At 44.7% G+C, this 25,402-nt stretch overlaps 1 protein-coding gene and 1 long non-coding RNA gene across 4 annotated transcripts; one reads left to right on the top strand and one right to left on the bottom strand.

Annotated features, from left to right (window-relative positions):
• The first annotated feature begins 3,722 nt into the window (after nucleotides 1-3,722).
• On the top strand, nucleotides 3,723-13,378 carry LOC148005082 (uncharacterized). The gene is made up of 3 exons (XR_015622802.1): nucleotides 3,723-3,811; nucleotides 11,923-12,024; nucleotides 12,120-13,378. It is a non-coding gene; the product is annotated as an uncharacterized LOC148005082 (long non-coding RNA).
• A 2,470-nt stretch (nucleotides 13,379-15,848) lies between these two features.
• Nucleotides 15,849-24,404, bottom strand: Cyp1b1 (cytochrome P450, family 1, subfamily b, polypeptide 1). 3 transcript variants are annotated; one of them, XM_087552323.1, is made up of 3 exons: nucleotides 23,836-24,404; nucleotides 22,581-23,624; nucleotides 15,849-19,564 (listed from the first exon to the last, which is right to left on the bottom strand). In XM_087552323.1, the coding sequence occupies exons 2-3, from the start codon at nucleotides 23,621-23,623 to the stop codon at nucleotides 18,976-18,978; spliced, it is 1,632 nt and encodes a 543-aa protein (XP_087408449.1). In that variant the 5' UTR covers nucleotide 23,624; nucleotides 23,836-24,404; the 3' UTR covers nucleotides 15,849-18,975. The 3 variants fall into 3 exon arrangements, with proteins under 3 accessions (XP_087408449.1, XP_087408448.1, NP_037072.1); XM_087552322.1 differs by having other exon boundaries at nucleotides 23,949-24,404; NM_012940.2 differs by having other exon boundaries at nucleotides 18,658-19,564; nucleotides 24,006-24,375.
• Nucleotides 24,405-25,402: the final 998 nt, after the last annotated feature.

Here is a 25,402-nt window from a genome sequence, read left to right as displayed (position 1 = left end):
TTTTTGTTTTGGGGGGATTTTTGGGGACTTGTTTTGTTTTGGTTTTGAGCCAAGGTCACACAATACAGTTCTTAACTCATAGTTCTCTTATCTAGATCTCCTGAGTACTGGCTTTGTAGACACATGCTACTATACTCAGCTTCCAAATATTTTTAATTTTCATTTTTATCATCATCATCATCATCATCATCATCATCATCATCATCATCATCATTATTCCTGTGTTTACGTGTGTGTGTGTGTGTGTGTGTGTGTGTGTGTGTAAAACTTTATGGAGCTGGTTCTCTCTTTCCAGTCTCACATGGATTCCAGAGATAAAATTAAGTCTTTGGGCTTATATAGTGTCAAAATATGGTCTAGGACTCATGAGAAGCTTGTGAATTCTAAGAGCTTGTGAGAACACTCCAAGAAAACAAGTCTTGCAAGCTCAGTTTCTTCAAAACACAGACTGGTTCTTGGAATGTGTTTTGTGCTCCTCCCAGGAGTAGCAGAGTTTACTTCAGGTTACCCATTATTGCTTGCAGGTGTTCGTCAATTAAATATTTAAACTATGCTTTATATGCCTCTATGGAAAAATATGTTTCTGCCATGTGCTGCCTGTCTCTGTCATTGTATATCTCCTGAACTCTAGAGAACTTTACCCATGTGAATGTTCTTACCCCCTCAGAGTATAAATTGTCCGAGGCCCTGAATAAAGTTGGCTGCTCCATGAGACCTTAGCCTGCCTCGTTTATTGTTTCCATTCTCCCAGATCCAACCACCTTTGGAGCAGTGACAGTACAGCATAAGCCATCTTGCTTGCCCTCCATCTATTGATGTTAAATTTAAAACATTGACATTCCCTAATGCATTTAGATGTATTAATTTGTAAGTTACAAATATTAATAACATACTAAAATGTTCATAAGAAAACAAGCACAAATGTAAAACATGTTATTAGGGGGCAGGAAAATAACTCAATGGGGAAGGTGCTTGCTATGTAAGCATGAGGAACTGAGTTCAAATCTCCAGCCCCCACATAAAAATCCAGGCATGGCAGTGCACACCTATAATTCTTGTACTAGGGAGACAGAGAAAAATTGGGTCTGAGCTCTCTGCCCAACTAGCCTGGAAGAATTCAGGTTTAGTATAGAGCTTGCTCTAAAACATGTGGAAAGCATGAGGAAGACCCCCAACATTGGCCTCTGGCCTCCACGTGTACATATGTACATCATACACACGCACACACAAAGGGTCAGAGAGAGAGAACATTTTATAGGATAAATATAAAATTTTTTTATTTTGAAAATTCCTCATGAGAAAATAGTTTTTTGCTTAATATAAGTCACCAGGCTTAAGAACCAAATCTTGACAAGCACTTACATTGAAGTCACTACAATGACAATGTCCTAGAGAAATGAGCAAAACAACTAATGAGGCAGAGGACAACATTACAGAGAATACAATAAATGCTGTTCTTATACTGGTAAACTTATGTATGGGGAAAACCTGGGGGATCAAATACAAAACTAGTTTCAGCTATGAAAAGATTCATTAATAATGTATAAAAATAGTAACCATCACCAACAGACCAACCAATTAGAAGATAGCCTGGAGAATAAGGACCTCATTGTCCATAACCTAAGCAAAATCAAATATCTCGGAATAAACAATGAACCAGCAAAAACTGAAGGACCCCCAAAGGTTTTAACAACCATAACGACATTCAATATTTTGATAAGAAAGACAGCGTTCTAAAATCACCAAATACTCTTCACGTAGGCTACGCATGGCCTGTGCTTTCTATACAAAGACTGACCAAACTGTTTTTGTTTTCTGTCCAGGAGGAAAGGTAACAAGAAGAATGGTAAAAGCACTGAAAATGTCGCATAGAGGAATGTGGTGAGCTACAGAGACTAAAAGATAAAGTGTGTAAAACTATAGTCCTCAAAGACACGCAGTGAGTGGGTAGATAAGTTGACACGATAGGCTAAAAAGCACATGGTAAGAGTGGCATGTAAAAAAGCTATTCAAGGAGTGAAGTCTCTCCTAGCAGCACAAGGCTCCTAGGTCTACTGACGGGCAGTAACTGCGTCTTCCTTGCCACCACATTCCAAGCACCCCGCCCGTTTCATGACAAAGCAACGATGACCTGTTATGAGGGAGCACGACACAGTAGCTGATCAATAGAGGACACAGGTGTGCATGGTAACTCTGAACACAGCAGCATAAAAATGCCAGCCAGGAAGAAGATCAAGGCTTAAGGTGTAATGAAGAGAATAGCCTAGCTTGACACACGCACGGGAACCTTCTAGGTATGGCTCGAACTGTGAACATACAGGAATGCTTGTACGAGCGAATGATGGAGATCTCATTACAGAGATGCTCGATGCACCATCAGAGAGGGACACATACATCATCCTTGAAGTAGCGTAACGTCGGGACCCATAGGCGTGGCTCTACGTGGTCTCAAGCAAGCCATGTGCGTGCAGCTCACAGGGATTATGACAAACGGAAGTATACTTTTCAAGCCCTGAAGGTGCCCAAGCAGTGAGTCTCGTTTGTGACAGGCACTCACTTCACTCTCATCTTTTACCTCCATAGGAGCCCTGGGTGACTTGGACCAGACAGACCCAGTAGTAGTCCCCATATTTTTGTCAACGAAAGTTAAGTCTGGGAGCCACAGACTGGTCATCATCGTCACGATGCCCTGTGCTAGCACCGATGGAGGAAGCCGCTTTGCCTGCAAGCCTTCTGCTCCATTTGCAATCATACTAGCAGGCAGTGATGACAGGCGTAGAGTTAAACCAGGACAGGAAGCAGTGAGGATGTTCCTGGATCTAGAATCTCTGCTTTCCTGGGCTGACATGCGGAATACTGTGATTCTCAACCCCTTTGGGGACTCAAAAGACTCTTTCACAGGGGTCACCTAAAACCATCGGAAAACACAGACACTTACATTACGATTCATACCAGTAGCAAAATTACAATTATGACATACCAGCAAAAATAATTTATAGTGGTGGGGGGTGTCACCAAACATGAGTGATTGTACGTAAGGGTTGCAGTGTTGGGAAGGTCGAGAGCTACTGTTTTAGCAGGTCTGAGACAAATACTTAGGTTCCTGCTGGGGACAAACAGGGCTGGGCCAGGGGTTGAGCACTACTGAGCTGGCAAACACAGGGTTCTCTGCTGAAGTCTGCTAAGTAAGCAATCCAGTGAGGGTATGGGGAGTAACTAGGATCAAGAGCATAGAACACAGGAACATGTCTCCTTTATCACGAGAGTCTATCGGTCTAGAAACATGGGTTTTTAGGCAAAGGCAGCATGGTATAAAGGAGAAAGGGGCACATTACCCTGGAGCCCGATTCCAATCCAGGACTTGTACATGGTACCTGCACGAACTTGGCTAAGAGATTCCTAAGCTCTCTGAAAAGTGGGAATCCAAATCTCCACAGTGAAAGATTTTGTTAAAGGGGTAAATAGGTGTGCACAAAATAATTAGCACCTTGAAATGGGTGACATCTTCCCAGCATTTCCCCCAGGGGACAGACATTACTCTGTTACCCTATACCCTCCACAGATGCCCCCGCTTGCTTTCTACGTCCACGCACCCCCGATTCCCTGCTAAAGTGACTCACATACAAGAACTTAGCAAAACACATTGACTGTTCCCCTAGATCCTGCTTGTTTAAGAGATGTCTTCAGAAACACTCAGCCAAGGGCTCACTGCCCAGTGTCTCAGAAGGGCTTGGTAACACCACAGGGCTCTGGAAAAGACTAAAGTCTCCCTCACCACTGCACAGGGAATGAGCCGCACACTCCCTAGCTGGTAAGTTGATGCCAGTTTTTTGTTTGTTTGTTTGTTTGTTTTTGGTTTTTTTAATCACTAAGTCCCAGAACAGTTCAGAATTCTTAGTGTGAACTATCGCTTCCCATCGGCTACGGGGACGAGTAAGAAGCTCAAGAAAGGAACTCCCCAAAGTACTTTGTACACTCTGGCTCTTTTAATCCCCATGGGCCATGATCCCATTGTCTAGCTGATTAAAAACAAATTGTGGTTAGATAAGTCACGCTAACCACGAGAGCTAGAGACCACCAGAGCCAAGAGTCATGAGCTGATAGTTTGGCATAAGATGGTGAAAGGGAGGTGTTGGGATGAGGCCTGGCAGAACTGTGGAACCCGGTGTTCTTTCTCTTTACTCACACAGGCCCGACCCTCAAGACCCTCATCGGCACCCACCTTCCCAATTCTCAACAACACTTACGTCTCCTCATTTCTCCCTTCCCTTTCTCCCATTCTTTGCCCACATAGACTTTGGAAGCCTCCATTTTAGCCCGCAGCAATGTGAAGCCTCGATAGGGATTTTCCACTGGCTGTCCCTGCCTTGGACATAGAACCCCTGGAGGAGGCCGGCCCAGGGTCTCCGAGACACAAGGGCTCCAGCCCAGAGAGGAGTCTGCTCATTGTGATTCTTTCTGTGCACACCACTTTGGCTTTGCTTTCCTTAGGGTGTTTCTGGGTTTTCCCAACAATCTAATAAGCTGAGTGTTACTGATTCAGTTATCTTTGCGCTCAGGGGAGAGGGCCAAAGGGAAACTTGACACCCGTTGCAGAGTGAGTTCTTTTCTGGGAAAGTCTGAAATGTCTCCTGTATGGTTCATGGCTGTTTACCTCTGTCTGCAACCTAACCCCTGGAGTTGGCTGTGCCTTTTAGCAAGTAACTCAGCGTTTGGGATCAGGCTGTATTCTTCCATCTTCTGAGGTAGTCTATAGCCAAATGGAAAACACAGCTCTTCAATTTTTGCATCCACAGCCTCTAGAATAAAATCTGCCCCAGAGCAGGCACCAGGGAATCAACATAGAACGGGAGCTAATTATAAAAAGCATTTATCACAAACATGGGCTTGGCACTGGTGGATGTGTGGTGATGGGGAGGGGCGAGATGCCTTGGTCTCGTCAAACCTGATTATAGACTCCATACCTGGGGGCCACAGTGTCACTTCTTAGCATCCCAAAACAATGATACCCTGAGAGGTTTTCCTCCACTTGTTCATAACTGTTCCAGCCCAGCATGTCTCACTGGGCCATAGCCGAACAAAGTGTGCTTGTGCTCAAATTTGAGCTTGACAAGTGACAAATAATTTTGAGCAACACTTATAAGCCAAGTACTATGGAGCACTTTGTAGATACCATTTTAGTCCTTATTACTGCCCTACAGTGATAAAGCCTCACTTTAAGATTGTCCTGTAAGACTTTAGTCATTTGAAATTGTCTTTATTTTACAAAGTGGAAACCTTATTGATTTCTGTGGTAATTTCTGTCGCTTCCTCTGTCTTTAGGTTTATTGTCGTTCCTTTCTGTAAGGCCATAAGTAGAACTTAGTTATTGATTTGGGAGACTTTATTCTTTTCTAATGAATGCGTCGAAGTTTGTAAACTTCTATTTTTTTTCAAGATTTATCTATTTTTGGTCTAAATGTTTGCCTTTGTTTGTGGTGAGAATTCTGGAATTTTGATTTCTTTAAAAAACACAAAAATATTATAATATATTTTCATTTTAATCCTGGGCATGGGGATATGGGGCTGCTGACTATGATTTGCCTCGTGCACTATCAGGGGCATGATTTTGCCAGCTGCAGATAGCTTCTGCAATTATGTAATGTTTGGGATTCTGGAGACTTTTCAGAGGGTATACAAATGCTAGGGCCCCAAGAGGAGGGGGTGCATTGCTGTTGGTTGGTTGGTTGTTGGTTGGTTGTTGGTTGTTTGTTTGTTGTTGGTTGTTGGTTGTTGTTGGTTGGTTGTTGTTGGTTGTTGGTTGTTTGGTTGTTGTTTGTTGTTGGTTGTTTGGTTGTTGTTGGTTGTTGTTTGTTGGTTGGTTGTTGTTGTTTGTTTGTTGGTTGTTGTTGTTTGTTGGTTGGTTGTTTGTTGGTTGGTTGTTGTTGTTTGTTGGTTGGTTGTTGTTGTTTGTTTGTTGGTTGTTGTTGTTTGTTGGTTGGTTGTTTGTTGGTTGGTTGTTGTTGTTTGTTTGTTGGTTGTTGTTGTTTGTTGGTTGTTTGTTTGTTTGTTGGTTGGTTGTTGTTTGTTTGTTTGTTGTTGGTTGTTGCTGTTTTTTGGTTGTTTGTTGGTTGTTGGTTGTTGGTTGTTTGTTGTTGTTTGTTGTTGTTTGTTGTTGGTTGGTTGTTGGTTGTTGTTGGTTGGTTGGTTGGTTGGTGGTTGTTGTTGGTTGGTTGTTGGCTGGTTGTTGTTGTTTGGTTGGTGTTGGCTGGTTGGTGTTGTTGTTGTTTGGTTGTTGTTGGGTGTTAGTTGTTGCTGATCATTGTTGGTCGTGATTTGTTAAGTAGTCATGTGCAAAGAAGATACAAAAAGAAAAAAAGGTTAGATATCCTGACTGGGAAGATGAAATTTGCCCAGAGGAACTTGATGTCCCTAATCAGCAGGAAGTAGTCTAACAGTAATGTCACCCCCTTTCTGGCCCCTGACTTTATTCAGGGAGCTCTTTCCTTTCCCCTATATCCTTTTTGCTCTCCTATTTAGTGTTAGGGGGTTGAAAGGGTAGGGAAAGGATAGAGAAGTATGGAAGAAAGAAGAACAAAAGTAGAAGTACAGAAGTAACAAAAGACCAGCTACATTTGTGCTCACAAAGGCTCCACTAGAATGGGAATTATGGACAGCTGTCAGCAACCCAAATATAGGTGCTGGACACCATTCCCATGTTCCCTAACAGAACAAGTGCTCTTGACAACTGAGCCATCTCTTGGGCCTTCTCTATCATCTTCTACTGCATCCCACACATTATTTAAGGTGCATTTTAATTTCATTTGTTGCAAAGTATTTTTTTAAACTTCACTTGATGGCTCTCATTTAGAGTTTAGATTTGGTTTGGTTTTGTTGTTTTTGTTTTATTTTATTATGGTTTAGCTATCTTTTTCTTTTTTTTAAATCTTTTTCTTGATTATTCTGTAGGCTGAAACTATATTGTATGGCTTCCTTCTATAATTTTTAAAATATTTTTTAACCTGAAGTGTGGTCTGTCTTGGTGAATGCTCCATGTGATCTTATACAGAAAGTGTACTGTGCTGTGTTGTGTAGAGTGGTCCACAAGTATCAGTTAGCCCCAGATCATTGCTAGAGCAGTTGTGATCTTCTGTATCAACAGTGAGTCTCTAATTGCTTTATCTGTTCACTATTAAAAGTGGGTGTTAAACAATACAATTACTGAAGTGTGTTTATAAAATATACTATGGAAAAAATACTAAAAAAAAAGCACTCGTTTCTAAGCATATACTTCTATTAAATGTGTAGTGTGTGCAAGTGTGCATGCATGTGTGTGTCTGTGTGTCTGGGTGTGTATGTGCATGTGTGTGCATGTGTGTGTGTGTGTGTGTGTCTGGGTGTGTATGTGCATGTGTGTGCATGTGTGTGTGTGTGTGTGTGTGTGTGTATCTGTGTGTATGTGCTTGTGTCTGTGTGTGTGTAATTTGAGAGTGTATGCAGGTCTTCACTCAAAGAGGCCAAAGACCAATGTGATGACATGCTGGAGTTATAGACGAGTACTTCCATGTCTAATTTTACATGGGTGCTAGAGGTTTAAAGTCCTCATGCTTATATAGTAAGCACTCTTACCCACTAAGCCATCTTTCCAGAATTAAAATTCTATTTAAAAAGACTAAACAATTCTGTTCACATATTTCTCTTACAGGTTGAATTTTGAAATCGCCATTGGCAAACCATGCTTACATATCTTGTTTGCTTCCCCAGCCTCCAGACCTAAAGTTCCCAATAATAATTATTGCTCCAGCTGTGGTGGCTGGTGTTTTGTTCCATGCTTCTCCATGGCAACCACTGAGCTAAGGCTTTAGCATGCACCGCTTACTAGAATACTTGGTGCTCTAGAAACTCAAGGCTTTATAAAGTTCATTGTCCCCAAGAGGAAATACCCACTTAAAAAGGTTAAGCTTAACAACAAATTCACACATTTTTCATAACAAGAAAAAGACTGGATTTGAAAACTGGAACTGAAGAAAGCCCTTAAGTCCATGCTGCACAAGCCCCATGAAATTTGGTTTCATGTCCTGATATATCAGACATCCTGTCTTCCTCCTCCCTAAGAGCTTTCCTCAAACAAATATTTCATGCGTCTTTTCTTCTCTTCCCATTGAATCGATATGGGCATGTGCCTAAATATAACCCATTAAAATACATCTCAACTATGGCTCATCTCATTCCATAGACCCATGCAGCCTCAGCTTTTAAAATGTTCTTTTCACATTCCAGAAAAAGCAGGTCATGTCATGTGTGACAGTTAGCCTTAGGTCTCTGACATTTTTCCAGAACCTTGAAACATCTATACAGCCTATACCCAAGACTTTGCTACCAAGAAGGAAGGATGGTGGGGGTCGAAGAAATACCCATAATACCCTTCAGCCCATAGAAACACGTGCATGGGTCCCCTACCACACCTAGACCATTACTACCCCAAGCACATCCAAATCACTCGGCCTGCAGCTATTTTCCTGAACACCATAAGGTGGCAGTGTTGCAGTGTGAAGTGGGATTCTGGAATTGTGAGACTGAATTTCCCCAGGGCTGTCCACAACCCTCCTACCTTCCTTCTCATCTCAACATCATATTTCTCTGATCAACTGCAAATTGTCTTCTTCACCTCCGCTCAAATGACATCATGGCACCTCCTTGTTGGAGCCTCTCCTAAGTGCCCTCTCCCAACAAGCTCGTGGTATTTTTTGGTCATTGTTCCCAAACAATCCATAATCTCTCTTAAAACACTCATCAGACTGTGTTAGGGATGTTTAAATACATGTCTTCAAACAGAAAAGGCACCTCACCTCTGAGTCAGTGTATTTGCTTGTTTTATAATATTTAGTTTCATAACACTTTAGAATAACACCTAGAAACATGAGTTAGATTCTGAAGAAGTGATGGTCTGGATGAACCTGGCTGCATGTAAAATTATACTGTATTTGTAAACAGTAAGAACATATGAGAATTCTCCAAAACACAATTCACTCCTCACGATTAAAGTACGAAACATATTTGATGGATACCATCAAACATCTTAATTTACGTGCAAGAATTTGAAGCTATAGCCCACCACAGAAGCTATAAAATCATGGAGTCCATAGAATACTGTGAATTATTTCTCTTAGTTTCAGTGTTGGGTCTATTGTCTGGCCTCTCCCCATCACCCTCTCTCTGCTACTCTCCGAAGCTCCCCTCATGACTACTCTAGTCTTAGTTTTTACAAGTAACATCAACTACTGTAGATTTAAAAAGAGGACTTTGGATGTTCTCCCCATAAAGAAATGAAGAAGGTTTGAAGATGATGGCTGTGCAAGTTACAGAGTTGATCACTAGTCAATAAACAACGTGCTAAATCATTGCCTTGTACCTCATCATATGTATAAAATTATTTGTTGGTTAGAAGTAGAATACGGTAAGAATTTAGCCCTAAAAATATCAGAAGGTCAGAATCAAGAAGAAAATAGGCCTTTAAGACGCCCAAGCCACAAGCCCTCCTTCAGCTTAATTCATTGCTTTTTCTGTCACTGACACTTTTCAAGAGCTTAAAGAGTCTATACGGTCTATACCCAAAACTCTATTAGCAAGTAGGAAGAATGGTGGGCATTGGATAAATACCCACAATGCCTGTACATGGGTCTGAATTCTGCCCTCTAGCAGTTAGACTCCTCAGTTTCTGATACAGTGCTGACATTTTCAAAGAGTCTGAAATACTGCTTTTGTGAAAAACATGTTTGATGTATTTTTTGTTCCCTGGTGCCTCCTTTGGGGATCTTGGCTTTGGGGGGAGGTAGGTGTCTCTCTCTGAGGCAGCATCAGCTCGCCAGGATGCTAGCACAACTCCAAGGCCAGCCAAGACCCAGGCAGAAGCAATCACATGGAAATGCTGAGCCAACCAAAACATGCTTCCAAGCATGAAGAGGTTGTTATCCTTATTAGTCAGAGCCCTGAGAAGTTGATCGCGTAGGTCAGGGTTGACAAGATTTTTCTGTAAAAGGCCCGATACTAAATATTGTAGGCTTTGCAAGCCAAATGGTATCTGTCATAGCTACTGAACTCTGCCATTGTACCATGAAAGCAGCCATGAGCCATAAGAGAGCAAATCAATGTGCTGCATTCCAGCTAGTTTCATTCACGGATATAAAATTTTGAATTTCATAACATGTTCTTGTGCTGTGAAATATTATTCGTCTCTTGCTTTCTTTCAACCGTCTAAAAGTGTAAAACGACTCCTAGCTTGAAAGCTGTATAAACACAGGTGCTGGACCACACTTGGTTCAGGGACCAGAGTTTGTTGACCTCTGATGTCATTTAAGATGTGTGCTAGCCAGTGGAGCCACCATAGCAGAGGAACGACTCAGGAAAGCATCCAACTTATGATGGCACTATTTGAGAGACTTTAGCTCTTACAAATTCAACTTAAACATAGCTATGTTTACCTCATGCCTTGTTCTTTTGACCTGAGTCTATTTTTCCACCGGGGGTGTTGGCTTGTCTCCCTATGGGTGAAGGCCACATCACGATGAGTCAACCATATGGCATAGGAGAAGGGGGTGGAGGTTTCCAGAGTAGGGCATCCCCAATAGATGAGAAACCACAGCCAACTGCTCATTATCCTTTCACGAGGCTTTAGGTCAAGGCTTTCGTGCTTAGCCCTGCAAGAAGAAGCCATCTTAGAGACATCAGTCCTGCGACTGCATCGTCTCAGCCTGTTGCGGGGAGGATTGGAAGGATGGTGGCCCCATCTGTTTTCCCAAGCTCTATTCTAGCGGGGGCATCAGACACACAGATTGACACTCTGAGGAGTGGGATGGAACTGGAGACAAACAACAAACCCAAAACAAAATCATGTTAACTTTAGGCCATCCTGAGATACATACTGGGATTGGCCCACAGGGAAAGAATAGAGCAGGGTTGGGGTTTTGAAAGAGCCTAGAAAAGGGAACCAATAGGTGTTAAACAGGATGCTAGGGAGGGTCTTCGTTGAGGTGAGATCTATACCCCAGTCAGAGTGATAGAGCAGACAGAGTAGAAGGAGCTCAGTGCTGAGCTCTGCAAAGCCAGTGGCAGGTCTATATGATCGTCCAACTCCCAACACCCGTCACAAAGAAAATGAACTCTAAGATGTACTGGGGGTGGTAACAGATTCTCGGTAGATCTTCCTAGAACCCCTTCCAGAGGTTTGAAGTTAAAAAAAAGAGGCAGACAAGCTCACTTTGTTTCTATAGCAGCTGGTTCCTGGAAGCCACATTGCAAAACACAGTGAGTTATCATTCCCTTTCTTCTACTGTTTTGTCCATTGTCTCCAGGCTTCCTTTTAGTGTCAAATCCAAACTCAGAGCAGCAGGATTTGCTGTGGCTCTGTAGAATCCTAGGACAGAGAGCATTAATGTAAAGGAGGATGCTGAGATGGGAAGAGAACAAAGGTGGCCCTTTAGCCTGACTGTATCAGCACAGCAGGGAAACCTGAGCCAAGAGAACTGAATGGATGGCCTCTGAGAGGGAGCAGAACATCCTGCATTTCCTCAGCATAGCCTTCCCTGAGGCCTCTCTGAGCTGGATGTAACCCGATGCCTGGTGTCCCAAGGGAACCGTGTGGGTGAAACGAAAATGTCAATCTCTGAAGCCTTCACACAGGCTGCTGACCAGCAGGACCCGTGACCTCCTGTGCAGGCTCACTCCAGGTGAGACCCAGTCTCAGCAAACCAGCGGGGGTTGGTGGCAGTCTATTCAGCCAGACATCATAAAAGTGTGTTCATAGGGCACAGAGACAGAGTGTCAAGTATTCCAGAAAAAAAAAAAAAGAGTCACAGAATCAATTTGGAAGCATTTGGTACATACAGCATTAAAAAAAAATCCCACAGATCCTTAGAACACACTTTTTGTTTGTTTTTGTTTCAGAGAGAGGATCTGGAGCAGCGCAGGCTCAAACTCACTGTATGTAGTAGCCTCTGCTACTCTCCTAATAGGCTCCTACCTCTGCTTCTGAGGGTTAGGATTACGGTGTGTACCCAGATCCTCCGTAACATGTCATTTTAAAGGCACTGTTGAAGAGGACACGAGCTTCTGAAGCCTGCTGTCTGGATCTTCCTTTCTAGATTGAGCCAGTGAAGTCAAGGGATGGTCTGGACCACACTAGCACCATTTGGCAAAAACAGAAGCCAAGACGGATTAAGGACTTGCCCACAACATCTGTCACAGGGTGTGCTCACACTCTTTTACTTCCAATTGCCCAGATTTTAAGTGACTATGAAATCAACTTAATGGGTGTAGCCAGCCTTTTTGTTACTGCTGTGGGTGATTAGCATGCTGTCTGCCGACTCCCTGTCTGCATTTCCTTCATGAGGACGACTTAGGATGAAGCTGACATTCTTAATGCTTGCTCCTTGCTGTTGCCTCCTATAGAGCCTTCCCTGACTATTCATTGTAAACAAGCCCCCAACATGTGAACACACACACAACTGCATACATCACACACACACACACACACACACCACACACACACACACACACACACACACACACACACACACACACACACACACACCACTCTGTTTATTGATTGTATCACATACTTACTGGAAATGTTATGTTTACCTCCACACACCCATTCATCCCACTAAGATTATTGGCTCCAGGAGCTCAGAGAATGGGGTTCCCTCTACATCCCCCTGCCCATAACAGTGCCTGGTTTGTACACAATTGACACCCTAATGGCATCAAAATAAAATCTCTTTGACTTGTAGGAGGTTCTACCCCAAAGGCTGGTGGTCCATTTCCCGTTTGAATTTGGAGAATCTGGCATGCATGCCCGTGTACACAGACACACAGACACACAGAAACACACACACACACACACACACACACACACACACACCACATACTATCCATACAGCAAGGACGTTAACACAGGCCTTGGTCCTTCTTCACACACCTGGGCTTGACCTCCCTGTCAGAGCGTCCATCTTGTTGCTCAAGCAGAAATAACAGTCACGTACTCTGGTAATCTACCTCAAGCCCATGGAAGCTCACTTACACCAACTGTCCTTTTAAATTATTTTAACTTTCATGTTTGTTATAATAAAATTATATGGCCATGTAACTATTTCCATAAGTAAGAATCAAGTCTACCATTCTCCCTCACTGAACTATTACATGAGTGGAATCATATAGATAACCTTTCAGGCTATTGTTTTTGTTGTTGTTGTTGTTGTTGCTGCTGCTGCTGCTGCTGCTGCTGTTGCTGTTTCTGTGTAGCCCTGGCTGTCCCGGAACTCACCCTGTAAACCAGGCCGATCTTGAACTCAAAGCGTTTGCCTCCTCGGTGCTGGGATTAAAGGCATACTCCTCCACAAGCATCTGAGGCTGACCTTTTTTTTTTAACCAACGTAACTCCTTGGCAATCATCCAGACGCTGTGTTTGTGCAGCGATTCCACTTTATTGGTGAGTCCCATCCTCGTGTGTGGCTGTACCACGCTCACCTTAGCTAATCACCTTTGAAAGAACAGTCGTTTCAAATTTGGGTGAATTCCGAATAGAGCCACCATAAACATTAGGAATAGCTTCTGCAGGGACCTGTTTCCTCTCTGTAGGACAAATGCCTTGGAGTCGGGTCATACTACATCACTCTGTGTGCCCCTCAGCACTGGGTGAGAATCCTGGGAGCTCCACACTTCCCCTGGTGCCTACTTCTGCCAGTCTTTTTGCTTAAAAAAAATAAATAAATGTAGCCACTGGAGGGGATTTGCAATAGCGTGTCCCCCAAGAGGAAGGAAACGGCTGTAACTAAGGATCACAGTCTCAAAGGCTGACAAATGACCTTGTATTTCCAATCATAGGCCAGTTGGGAAGAGATGGATGGGACCAAAGCAAGGCAGTCAACTTCAGGGACGGTCTAGAAGAGCATGCCTCTGAGTTAATTTGTCTATTACCAGTCCGTAAGACTGCCATGCTAGAGTGTGTTTAAGCTTATGCTGGTACTCTCATTCAAAGCTCCGTACTTGGGTGTGTTCACGCTTATTTTAGTACCCTGATCCAAAGCACCTAAGTGTCCCATGGTCCTTCTATCTGTTTCTTACTCTCTTACCTGAAACAAGCTGAAAAGCAGTAATACCAATTTTCTCGAAGTCTGTGTTTGCCTTGTCAGGTAAAGGAGTTAGAAGCGCATGCTCAGAGAGTGCGTGGAGTTTTCATGTGTTTTGTTACAGGTGCCTGTGTGTGCATAACCGCTGGCGTGGTTGTGTTTGGAGGCCAGAGGACAGCATTGGGATGTCTTCAGGTACCGCCCCACCTTGCTTTTTGAGACAGGGTCTCTCACTAAACCAAGAGCTCACGGTTCTGGCTGCTCTGGCCTGAGGAGCCCCTGATCTCTGGCCCGAGGAGCCCCTCATCTCTACGCCCTAGCACCAAGGTTCCAGATGGGCTCTGCCACACCTGGCTTTTGTGTAGATTTTGGGATCCAAACGCAAGTCTTCGCGCTTGTGCTTTGCATAGTGAACCATCCCCTCGTCCCCCAAATATTTTAATTCGAACTACAACAGAATTGGTTTTGTAACTGAATATATTTGGTTTTCCTTCTTTTTCCTCCTTTCCCAGGGGTAACTAAGAGAACCAAGCCAGAGGGCAAAGGTTCACTGAGCTAGAATAAGAGAAGGCTAAGAACCAGTTACTTTCTGGAGCATGTATGCAGAAAGGCGGAGTGCCTCAGAATAAGCCTTGCAAGCTTTCAGGGAGCACATCTAGCTGAAGCCCAGAGCTGCCCTCATTTCCCACCTACTCCAAGCCTGGACTCTGTTAGATTTATTGGGTTTATTCCCCGCCCCGCCACACACACACCCCGCTTTCCCACACCCTAACAAAAAACTTGATCCCATGTTGATTTTAGCCCCCCCCCCAATTAATTATTTCTCTCACTTGTCCTGAATGGATATGACCATTTTCCAAGAACTTTTTATCATTTCTCTGAAAAATGAGTTGACTATTCCTTAAATCCAACTCAGTCATCCCTTTGGGGCTGTTAAACCGATGTCCCCGGCCAAAGAATCGGTGGCACGAAGCGCTGTCTTGGCTTTTCTACTTGTTTTCCTGTTTTCTTACTAACAGGAGTGGGTGTCTGGAAGAAATGAGGGCCTCTGGCATTGTAGGGCCCTTCTGCTTATGTGTTCAGAACAGTGAGGCCCTGGCTATGGGTCCTGTGACACCGAGTCACTTAACGAAATAAACAGGTCCTCAGAAAGATGTTTCCACATGGCGCATGGGAGAATTTTCTCATCATTCTATTTTACTGGGTGTCAGCTACTCTTACTATCAAGGCACACAAATCTTAAAAATGAATTAACCGCATGCTCAAAAAAAGGGTCAGCGTGCTGCTGATGGAAATAAATGTAGCCCGAATTCTTCTGATGGAGCAGAAATGTTAGGTCAGCATGTTAAGAACACAGTGCAATCTTTCAAAATTGCAAGTTTAACTCTTTGTTTAATAATGTAAAGATCATAGATTTGCTAGAAAACTGGGTGCTGAAAAATTATTGAATTAAAAAAATAGAAAAAATAAAAGAGAAAAGAGGCTAAGGTACAGGTTGATCAAAGAAAACGTGTTGTAATGCACTTTTTTCTCTTTTTTCTTTACCATTAGGGAGTAATGCACTGATATATAACAGTGTTGAATGTATATACAGACCACATAGTGGTGTGAAAGTTTAATTAACACCTGTAGGGACTGCTAGAACCGTATACCACGGTGTTTCAATGCAAGGCACAAAATAATAGTAGAAATAAATGACCAATTAGACTGTATTTCCTGCACCATAAAAAGAAACTTCAAAGATTTATGACAGTGGTCTTTATTGTTTAGGTGACACTGTTTCATGATAGACAGTGAAGACAGAGCATGTTAAATGTTGGTATATCACATTAGTTAATTCTGTGTGCAGAGGATCTGTGTGCACTGTATCAGCTATATACAGATTAAGAACATACATGACAAAGTACAAAAGCACAAGAAGAGGTTAAATAGGGAATTATTTCTGGGTTATAATCACCTGGTAACATACACCTTCTGTCACACAACTGTGTCACTGCTAAAAACAGTAATTAGCATACATGGTGATGATCTCTATTTAATCTAGCACAGCCCTGGTGTGAATACATAAGGGCATGATAATATTTCACAGGTACAGGCTAAGTTCTGGGGCATGAACTCTTTTGAGTAATTCATAAAACACACCTGAGGCATATTTTTTGTTTTTGAAAAAAAAAAGCAACGTTCTGACATAGTCCAAGCTTTACTGTGCAAGGGAGACATTTAATAAAAACATACTTTTGCTGCCCTGACAGGAGGTGGATACTCTGATGAAGATGGTGACCAGCAAAAGAAATCCCTCTGTAGCAGAATAAGGCAGGCTTTCCAACTAAGCCAGTAATCTATTAGCTTCCGAATATGACAATTGTTACTCTTTCCTGACTTGTATCCTCCTTCCTTTCACTGGGTTCTAAATATATACAAAGTAGCCCCCTTCTTTCCCCTTTGCTGAAAGCATCAGACGAACATGACCCCTACGTTCACAAAACATCTGGGTCTGGTTGGCTTAATGAGGAGTCCAGATTGGTTCATGAAGACTTTTCACTCTTACAAATTTCTCATAGTAAAGAGGCCATGGAGGCTCAAATCACTGTCCCGACCTTACTGAGGTGCATGCTTTTAAAATGTCTGAAAAACTTAAAAATGTTTACAGAGTTAATTTTTGTAGTTGAAATCAAGGCCTCGAAAATACTGACACAACCTGTGTTTCACATTCAAGGGGTTCTGTTGTGAGAAATTTAAATAAGGATTACATTATATTTTTTATAATTCAATCTCCAACTACAAAATAGATGTGGATGGGGGAGAGAGAGGGTGAGGGCTTGGTCTCCAGCCAGTCTTAAGAGACACTTGAAGGTAAGACCTGACCCTTGAAACTCCTTTTTTTCTAAACATCATGCCTCAAATGTTACAGGTCAAGAGACTAATTTGGAGTGAATGGGGACCATTTAAACATTTCTCTCCTGCTCATGCACTCTCTGTCTGTCAGCTTCTGGCCTCTGCACACAAGGAATATCACACACTCCTTCCTTTGCAATTTTGATAGGAAAATTCCAAGAAGCCTAATGAAACAGAGCCAACCATAAGCTCTCTGAGTGCCGTGGGCTTCTTTTGTTCCGTCTAAATTGCAGTGAAAACAGAAATGGGAAACCCCCCACTCGCCCTGTCCCTACTTTTCCACTCATCCAACCCTTCTTAACAGGTTTCGGATTGTTTACACAATCCAAATACATATATTTCTCCTCTCTCAGCTACCAGGAAGCGGCTGCTCAGTCTGCCATCCTAAATAAGAGCCAATTTTAGCCGTCTCTGCTGTCTCCCCAAGCAGTCGCTAAACAACCTCCCAAGACAATCTTCAGATTCTGACTTAAAAAAAACACAAAACCGCAGACCTTAATACTCAATTTAAAAAACACCTACAACAACCATAGTAATAGCACATAAAAAGAAACTACCAACTACCAGTGGTACTGAGTTTCTTGTCAGAGGGCGTCTAATAAGAACACCCAGAGCACTCATGGCTTTGTTTGTTTGTTTGATTGATTGTTGCCTTTGACATTTGTCCTTAGATAAAGGTTAGGTGTCTCACCTTCTGTGAGATAATAACCATACTTTCTCCAGCTTCAACCGAAACAAAATAATCAAGGTGGATTTTAAACTAATTTAAAATCAGAGCCAGCCAAGAGTTTGGAATCTTAACGCACGAAAGGGGTCAATTCCAAAAGAAAAGTGCGTTGTAACTACAATTACCAGATCAGAGCATGGTTTTGCTGGTTTAGTTTTGAGATTTGTCTCGTGTAGGGGCTGTAAATAAGAAAGGAAAGGATCGTCCTGTTACTTGCTTCCCTGATATCTAATCAGATCGATTTTGTCAGGATCGTTTCCTGGATTTGGGCAAATTTCACCCAACTGATTATACTTTTTGGTTTGCAAGATGACATAAGAAATGTATTATTCAAGTGCTTTCCTGATCAAATAGTTAATATTCATATGATGCTTGTGAATAATTATGCAAAATTTATTGAATGCTATTTGGTGACATGAGGCTTTTTTATTTTTTACTTTATCCGACTTATTACTCAGATCAGTTTGTTACGATCCCAAAGTTGAAAGCTTACGTTAGACTGGCAAACCTTTTTCTCCCTCATAACTGGAATGCTTCGTTTGAACAGCTGAATGACATACAGTTTTAACTTACAAAATCCTTTTGCCTTTCAAACAATTTACCTTTGGATTCACTAATCTCTAAAACCTACTGTGGTTATTAAACTAGCCATAAATTGAGGGGGAGCAAAACGGCTTTATGGTCCGTTCTAGAGTGGGAGGCACATCTACAGGCAGAAAGAAAACCTCGTCCAGGGCCACAAGGGAGTGGCCTCATTTGTCTCTTGGTAGAATTTCTGCTCTTTATATTTTACACTTAAATCACTTCTTTGAATCTTGAATATATATATATATATATATATATCCTAAGCCTCTGCTTACTGTGGTTTCCTATGGGGCCAATTTCTGCACATAGAAGTTCCCTTTCAAATCGACCCAAAAAGGCAGAGTTACTGAAATATTTTGTTGGATAGCTGTACACACATGCTGATTTGTGTGCATGTGTTTAATGGGGGTGAGGGGGGAACAGTATGCAAATTCCTTGGACCCTATTACTCTTCAATTTCAAAATACTTCAGGATCTCCAGCTGCTGGCCGGTGAGGAGCCATGAATTGGTAAGCCCGCCTCACCTTCAGGCCACTTGGTTTCCGCTCATTCTTGAGAACTGAGGCCAAAATGAAGCTGGAGAAAATAAAATCTGTGTTTTCCTCTCCAGTTAATGAGATGGTTTTCTTTGAACATTTCAGTTACCTCCGGCCTCTCCCTCTCTCACTGGCAAGCTTCCTCAGCTTGCAGCTTCTCGACAGCACTATCAAGGAGCTTCATGGACTCTCTGAGAGACACATGGATTTTAAACGACTTGGGCTTAATGCTCAGGCCGTAACTGAAACTCATGTTTGAGGGCTCGTTTTGGTTAGCCTTGAAATTGCACTGATGAGCGAGGATGGAGATGAAGAGAAACAGAAGCGTCTTAGACAACTCCTCGCCGATGCACCGTCGTTTGCCCACTGAAAATATCATCACGCTGCTGGCTAGTGCCTTGTTAATGAAGCCGTCCTTGTCCAGGAAGCGGGCCGGATCAAAGTCCTCTGGGTTAGACCACTTTGCTGGGTCATGATTCACAGACCACTGGTTAACAAAAACTACCGTGTTTTTGGGGATGTAGTAGCCTAAAACAAAGGTGTTGGCAGTGGTGGCATGTGGAAGGGTGACAGGCAAAAAGCTGGTGAATCGCATGGATTCATAAAGAAAAGCCATGACGTATGGTAAGTTGGGTTGGTCACTCATGCAGGGCAGGCGGTCCCTCCCCACAACCTGGTCCAACTCGGCCTGCACGCGGGCCTGCACATCCGGGTATCTGTTTTGATTTTAGTATGAAAGAAGGAGGAACAGAGGAGGAGGGAGGAAGGGAAGGAGGGAGGGAGGGAGGGAGGGAGGGAGGGAGGGAGGGGGAGAAGGAGGGGGAAAAGGGGGAGGACGGGGGGGGGAGAGAGAGAGAGAGAGAGAGAGAGAGAGAGAGAGAACAAAATCAGTTCATCTTTCCCCCAGCAGCACACTGCATTTCTTTTTAATCCCACAAAGTATCTAGGTCTGTGACCGAATTACAATTTCTGAAAGAAAATCTAAAGCAGTTTACTAATTTTTCTCACTCAGTATTACGAGTAAAATAATAATTTTATTTTTCTGTAATAAGCCTCTTGTGGCCTAGGATTAATTTCCCATTGTGGGAAAACAAAACTCTCCAGTTTTTAGTAGTCTAAAGATGCAAAGGAGTGTACATATATTTTAGACACCCAGGAAAACATTTGTCTGTCTTTTAAAACCTGCATGCCTTTACAAATGGACTTAGAGCTCCATACACATTTTAACGCTCATTTATAGTAGTTATAAAATATATTTTCAATGTTTTATAAAGAAGTGTACAAAGTCAAAAGGATCCTGATTCCATGAAAGTTAAAATGTTACCCTGAAAACAAATTATCCCTCATATCCTTGGGCAATTCCTTGTTCCTATTTTGTAAAGTGTTATTGGTATTCAGATACATAATGCTACACATCTCCTAAGCTTAAAAAGCAGAGCCCCGGTTTGTCAGATGGGGTACATACTATACATCGACACTGCTGTCGCTAGGAACTGGGACAATTCTTTTGGAACTCACAATCTTCATGCACATCAACTCTATAAAAGCAACAGTCCCTTGGCCTCTCATTTTTAAACCCAATATTTTATGCCTAGAAACCCATTTTCAGAAAATAGCTTAACAGGTATATATAATAATATATAATCCTAGCAATACTCAAAACTTAATGCAGCCAAAACCATTAATTAATGCTAAAACACACACCTGATTGTATAAATGTATATAGCTAAACAAGATATTATGTAGCCATCAAAATTGCTAAAATCTGGGCTGGAGAGATGCCTCAGTGGTTAAGGGCACCAGCTGTTCTTGCAGAGGTCCTGAGATTGATTTCTAGCACCCGCGTGATAGCTCACTGGGCTCTGCAGGCACTAGGCATGCACCTAGTACACATGCACCTAGACACCCATGCAAAACATCCCTATGCATAAAAATCAATACAAATTAAACATATTTAAAAGAAAGAACACACTGAAATCAATGGTAAAATATGAGGAAGTATCCCCTACAGTAAGTAGAAGGCTCCAAAAAGGGGCGGGGTGGGTGGAGAAGAATAATTACAGCCACAAAAAATAAGTGTTTTAAATGGTGAAACAATGGGTGGGTTTAAAAACTGCTTAACAGAACTTCCCAGCGTTTTCTGCATAAGTATTTGGTCCTTAGCAGGTAGGCTGTCTGTCTAGCTGCTGCGGTGTGCCCTGTAGTGTGAAAGCAGGCACCATGTACGGGTGTGCCAGCATCAATAAAATTTATATCTAAACAGGCATCGTAATTTGCTCACTCTGGTTATATCGCCTTTTCACAAAAAGGAAAAATAATGTCACCTTTATTTCATTGAAAAGGACCTTGAAATTGTTTTATTTTTTTGGAACACATGGAGAACAACTTATACAGCTCAATAAAAAAAAAAACAATTTTTTTCAAAGAATACCTGATAATCTTGAGATGTGAAAGACCTGACATCATACTCTAGGAAGACCTATATCCTGATCTTGGGTTCAATGCCCTTTATGAGAATTTCTGCCTCCTCTGTCCCCTCATCCCAATGGTCCCAATATACGTTTCCATGATTTGACTTTAATATTGAAAAGTTATTTTAAATATATTTTTAAAGTGTGAAAGTAGGTCTAAAGAAATACGAATTGTGTGGACTCCAATAGGAACCGGACCCTGTGTGCCAAATTCAGGGACGAGTGCATCTTAAGCACCCTTCGGGGCCGTGGTTCTCACCCTTCCTAACGCTGCCACCCTCGTGTTTTGGTGACCCCACCCCCCCAGCCATAAAATTACTTCCATTGCTATTTCAAAACTGCAATTTTGCTACTGAATCGTAATGTGTCTGTGTTTTCCTACAGTTTTAGGCGGCAGGGGTTGAGAACCGCTGCCTTATACTGTAAGAAAAGAAGTAGTGCTTCTAGATAAAATACAGGCTAAACCTGAGTTAGAAGTAAACAATAGGTAGTCGTCAAATTTCCATAAAGCATTCATTTGCTTAGACCACGGGAGTACGGGGCGGAGGTGGGGCGCTGCTTAATCCTTGTGTGCATCCTTGCAGTAGGGGTTGGCTCCCTGGCTCCCTGGCCCAGAGATCAGGACACCCACCAGCGCCTAGACTCCTCTCTAGATGCTGATCACACCACACAGAAGTGGCTCCACCTGCATTCACCTCGGGGTAAACCTTATTCTTAGGTTGTCCTCTGAGAACAGACCTCTGCTGGCTTCCTCAGCCTTAGTAACAAAGCCCTGCCCCGAAGCTAAAAGTAGGGCCTGAGTTGACAGCGGTACCGCTGTGCGCTGTGCGCTGCGCTGTGCTTAGTTAACATTCTACTTCATTTCCCTTAACCTTGGAACCGGTCCAGTTTTGCCTCTATTGAGCCCTGGAAGGATCAAAGCTGATCTGCCCTCAAAGCTGATCTGCCCGCACGGTAAAACTCCAGTTTGTTTATTTGTTTGGGAAGGTTCTTCATTAATGTGTTCCCTGTCACGCGGAAGAGGGATAGGGAGTGGGGCACAACATCAGAGATGTTGGTTAGTCCTGGCAACACTTAGAGGGCGAGCGCATCTTGGATATTACCTGAGATCTCAGTTTCAAGGAATTGGGGAGTGGGGGGCAGTAGGGGGGCGTTGGGCAAAACCTCAAACCCTGCGCCCAGCTAGTGATCCTTTAATCGCACTCCTATTTTCAAAGGAGAAAAACAAGGACCTACCCATCATACCTCCCGGAGGCTTTACCTGGTAAAGAGGATGAGCAGCCACAGCAGCGCGGTGGAAAGGGTGTCCTGGCTGGCTCCAAAGATGTCTGTAATAGTGGCAGGCACATCCTCCAAATCCAGCCCGGAGGGACTGTCACCAGGGTCCCCAGTCGCCTTCTTTTCGGCGGAGAGGATGAAGGCGTCCATCATGTCTCGAGGAGCAGCCCCGGGCACGAGGCTTTCTCGGTGCCTCAGGAACTTGTCCAGGACGAAGTTGCTGAAGTTGCGGTTGATCTGCTCGAACTCGCGGAAGATGGTGCGCACCGGGTTGGGAAAAAGCTGCAGCCAGGGCATCACGTCCACCAGGCTGCCCGCGCCCACGGTGCGCCCGAACTCCTCGTTGTGGCTGAGCAGCTCCAGGAACTCGGCATCGTCGTGGTTGTACCGACAGCCGAAGCATACAGCGCTCATGACATTAGCCACCGCCACTATGATCGGCTGCGTCGGATCGAGGCAGGCGCCACCGGCGCAGCGCCGCACCAACACTGCCACCAACTCTCGAGCCTCTCCCAGCGCGTGGCCCTCGAGGAGACCGCGGCTGCGCGGGTGGCGGGTGGAGAAGGCACGCATCGTGCCATAGGCTGCACGTCGCCGCTCCTTCCAGCGCTCTGAGTAGTGGCCGAACGCCAGGCTGCGGCCACCAGACACCACACGGAAAGAGGCGAAGGGAGGCCGGTCCGCAAAGACGCCGCCCTGCTGCACCAGAGCCTGATGGATGGCACTCTCGCCATTCAGCACCACCACGGGACAGCTGCCCAGACGGATCTGAAAAACGTCGCCATAGCGCCTCGCAAGGCGAGCGAAGTACAAGTGCGATGCCCGGCCAACAGACGCCGCGTTTCCGATCAATGGCCAAGGAAAGGGACCCGGGGGCGAGGACCACGGTTTCCGTCGCCACTGGCGCAGCAGCCACTGGCCTAAGTGCACGATGGCCAGGACCGAAACGAGTAGCAGAAGAATGGTCTGTTGGGTAGACAGCGAGCTCAGCTGCTGTGGACTGTCTGCACTAAGGCTGGTGGCCATGCTGGGGACACAAAGGCAAAACGTGACACTCAGGTGTGCAAAGGAAATGAAGAGCGCCCCCGCCACGCCCCGCGTCTCAGTCCCAGCATGGGGGCTACAGACTGGGGTTAAGCAGAGGAGAAGCGGTGCATAGCTCGGGTAAAGACTGGCTTTCTAGGCAAGATGCTTAAAACTACATTTCGTACCCAACCCAGCCTCCAGCAGAGACGTACCAGCTTCCAAATCCCCGGCTGCCTAACGGTTCCCAGAATTCCCACACATGCGAGTGAATGGCAGACACAGGCGGGCGGGTCTCTTTTAAAGTACCTAATGCCCAACCCCTGACCTTCAAGAACTGCTGCTCTGAAGAGGCTCGGGAAGGTGGCTCCGTGGACAGACTGACCTGCGATGAAGCGCGGTTCCAGCGGTGTAGAGCAGTGGGGTCTGGGAGAAGCTCTGGAGCCTCTGCCCAGACTCTGCAAGACTTCAACCTGAGAGTCCCCAAGGACCCGGAGTCCTAGACACCTGAGGCCCGCTGCTTTAGCACCCACTCTTGGCTCAGTCAGAACCTAAACTTAGATTAGGATGGAGGACAGGGGGGAAGTGTCTCAAGTTTGCTGAGCTCCAGTGCACCTGGGGCTCCGCAAAGTCAGGACTTTCTCACAGAGTTGGAGTTGCGGTTGAGATGGGTGAGGGGTTGGGAGTTGATAAAGTGGAGCTAAATCCCAGCCCGCCGGCGGCTTTCAAGCTGGCGTCGCAGAGGTGTCTGCAACGCACCCCAGAGGCGACACGCCATCCCTCTACTCCGGGGTTTTAAAGACTGGAGGAAGTGGGACCTTAAGGGGTGGGGCGTGAGGGGCGGGACGCACTGCGAAAGTCCACAGATCTGGGACTTGGGTCTCAAGTCTGTGCTCAGGGTGACCCAGGGTGGTCCAGTGGGACGTCTGCGCCGCCGGCCGGGACTGTTCTGAAACAATAGCTGGCAACTTTATTAGGAGCCGCCTTGTAAAGTTTTCCTTTGGCGATAACAGCTTGTCGTCAGTCATTCCCTAGTGAAGACCCCCACGCTTTCCCCAGAATTTCCTACGCCTCTGCGCGCTGGGGCAAAGCGCAACCAAGAGCACGCCCTCCTCCTCCAGGTGACTCGAGCTTGGTGCCTTGCTCATGATCCTTAGGCACCGAGCCAGGAAAAGAAACTTGCCATTTTAAGAACAGAACACCTTGGTTTGCCTTGCATTTATCTTAAGGTTTTGCAAAGCATTTGGCGCTCCAGTCGTGGCCCTTTGTGTGCATGGATCTCTTTCTACCTCTGAGATCTGGAAACCTTGTAAGTTCTCCGCGCCCCACCCCCCTCGCAAAGGCGTGCACCATCCTTCTGCACACAAAGTTCTCAGAAGGCAAGGCTTCCCGCGTTGAAACGACAGGAAATCTGCCACCTGCTGGACATGCGTGACAGTTCAGGTCGCCCCAGGCAGTGTTCCAAGCTTGGGTGTTGGAGGCAGTCCTGGAGCGCCAGACCGGAGAGGGGGCGGTGAGTGGGAGGAGGAGGAGGCAGCTCTGTACGCCAGCAAACGGTTGGGTTGAAAAGTTTCTGCTGTCGCCTCCCCATTGCGTGCGGAGCTGTGCCTTGCGTGCGCCGCTTCTGGGAAGTCGGCTCCAGTCATCTCCCTGGGCGCTGCTCGCGGCCGCCCCTCCCGCGCTTCTCACGGCACCTGACACGCCGAGGCGGCGGCCAAGGGCGGGGTGCCTGTCGCCGCCACCCTCGGCGGCGCACGCACAGCTGCGCCCGCGGGACCTGCC

The sequence above is a fragment of the Rattus norvegicus genome, chromosome 6, assembly GCF_021556685.1.
Source record: "Rattus norvegicus strain SHRSP/BbbUtx chromosome 6, alternate assembly SHRSP_T2T, whole genome shotgun sequence".
Taxonomy (NCBI): Eukaryota; Metazoa; Chordata; class Mammalia; order Rodentia; family Muridae; genus Rattus; species Rattus norvegicus.
This window is presented reverse-complemented; position numbering and strand designations above follow the sequence as displayed.

Excerpts from the sequence above, each read along its gene's own strand:
- Cyp1b1 (XM_087552323.1), bottom strand. The coding sequence starts at position 23,623 with ATGGCCACCAGCCTTAGTGCAGACAGTCCACAGCAGCTGAGCTCGCTG. Across the intron at positions 19,565-22,580 it reads CTGCTCATCCTCTTTACCAG|ATACCCGGATGTGCAGGCCC; the intron begins GTAAAGCCTCCG and ends AAATCAAAACAG.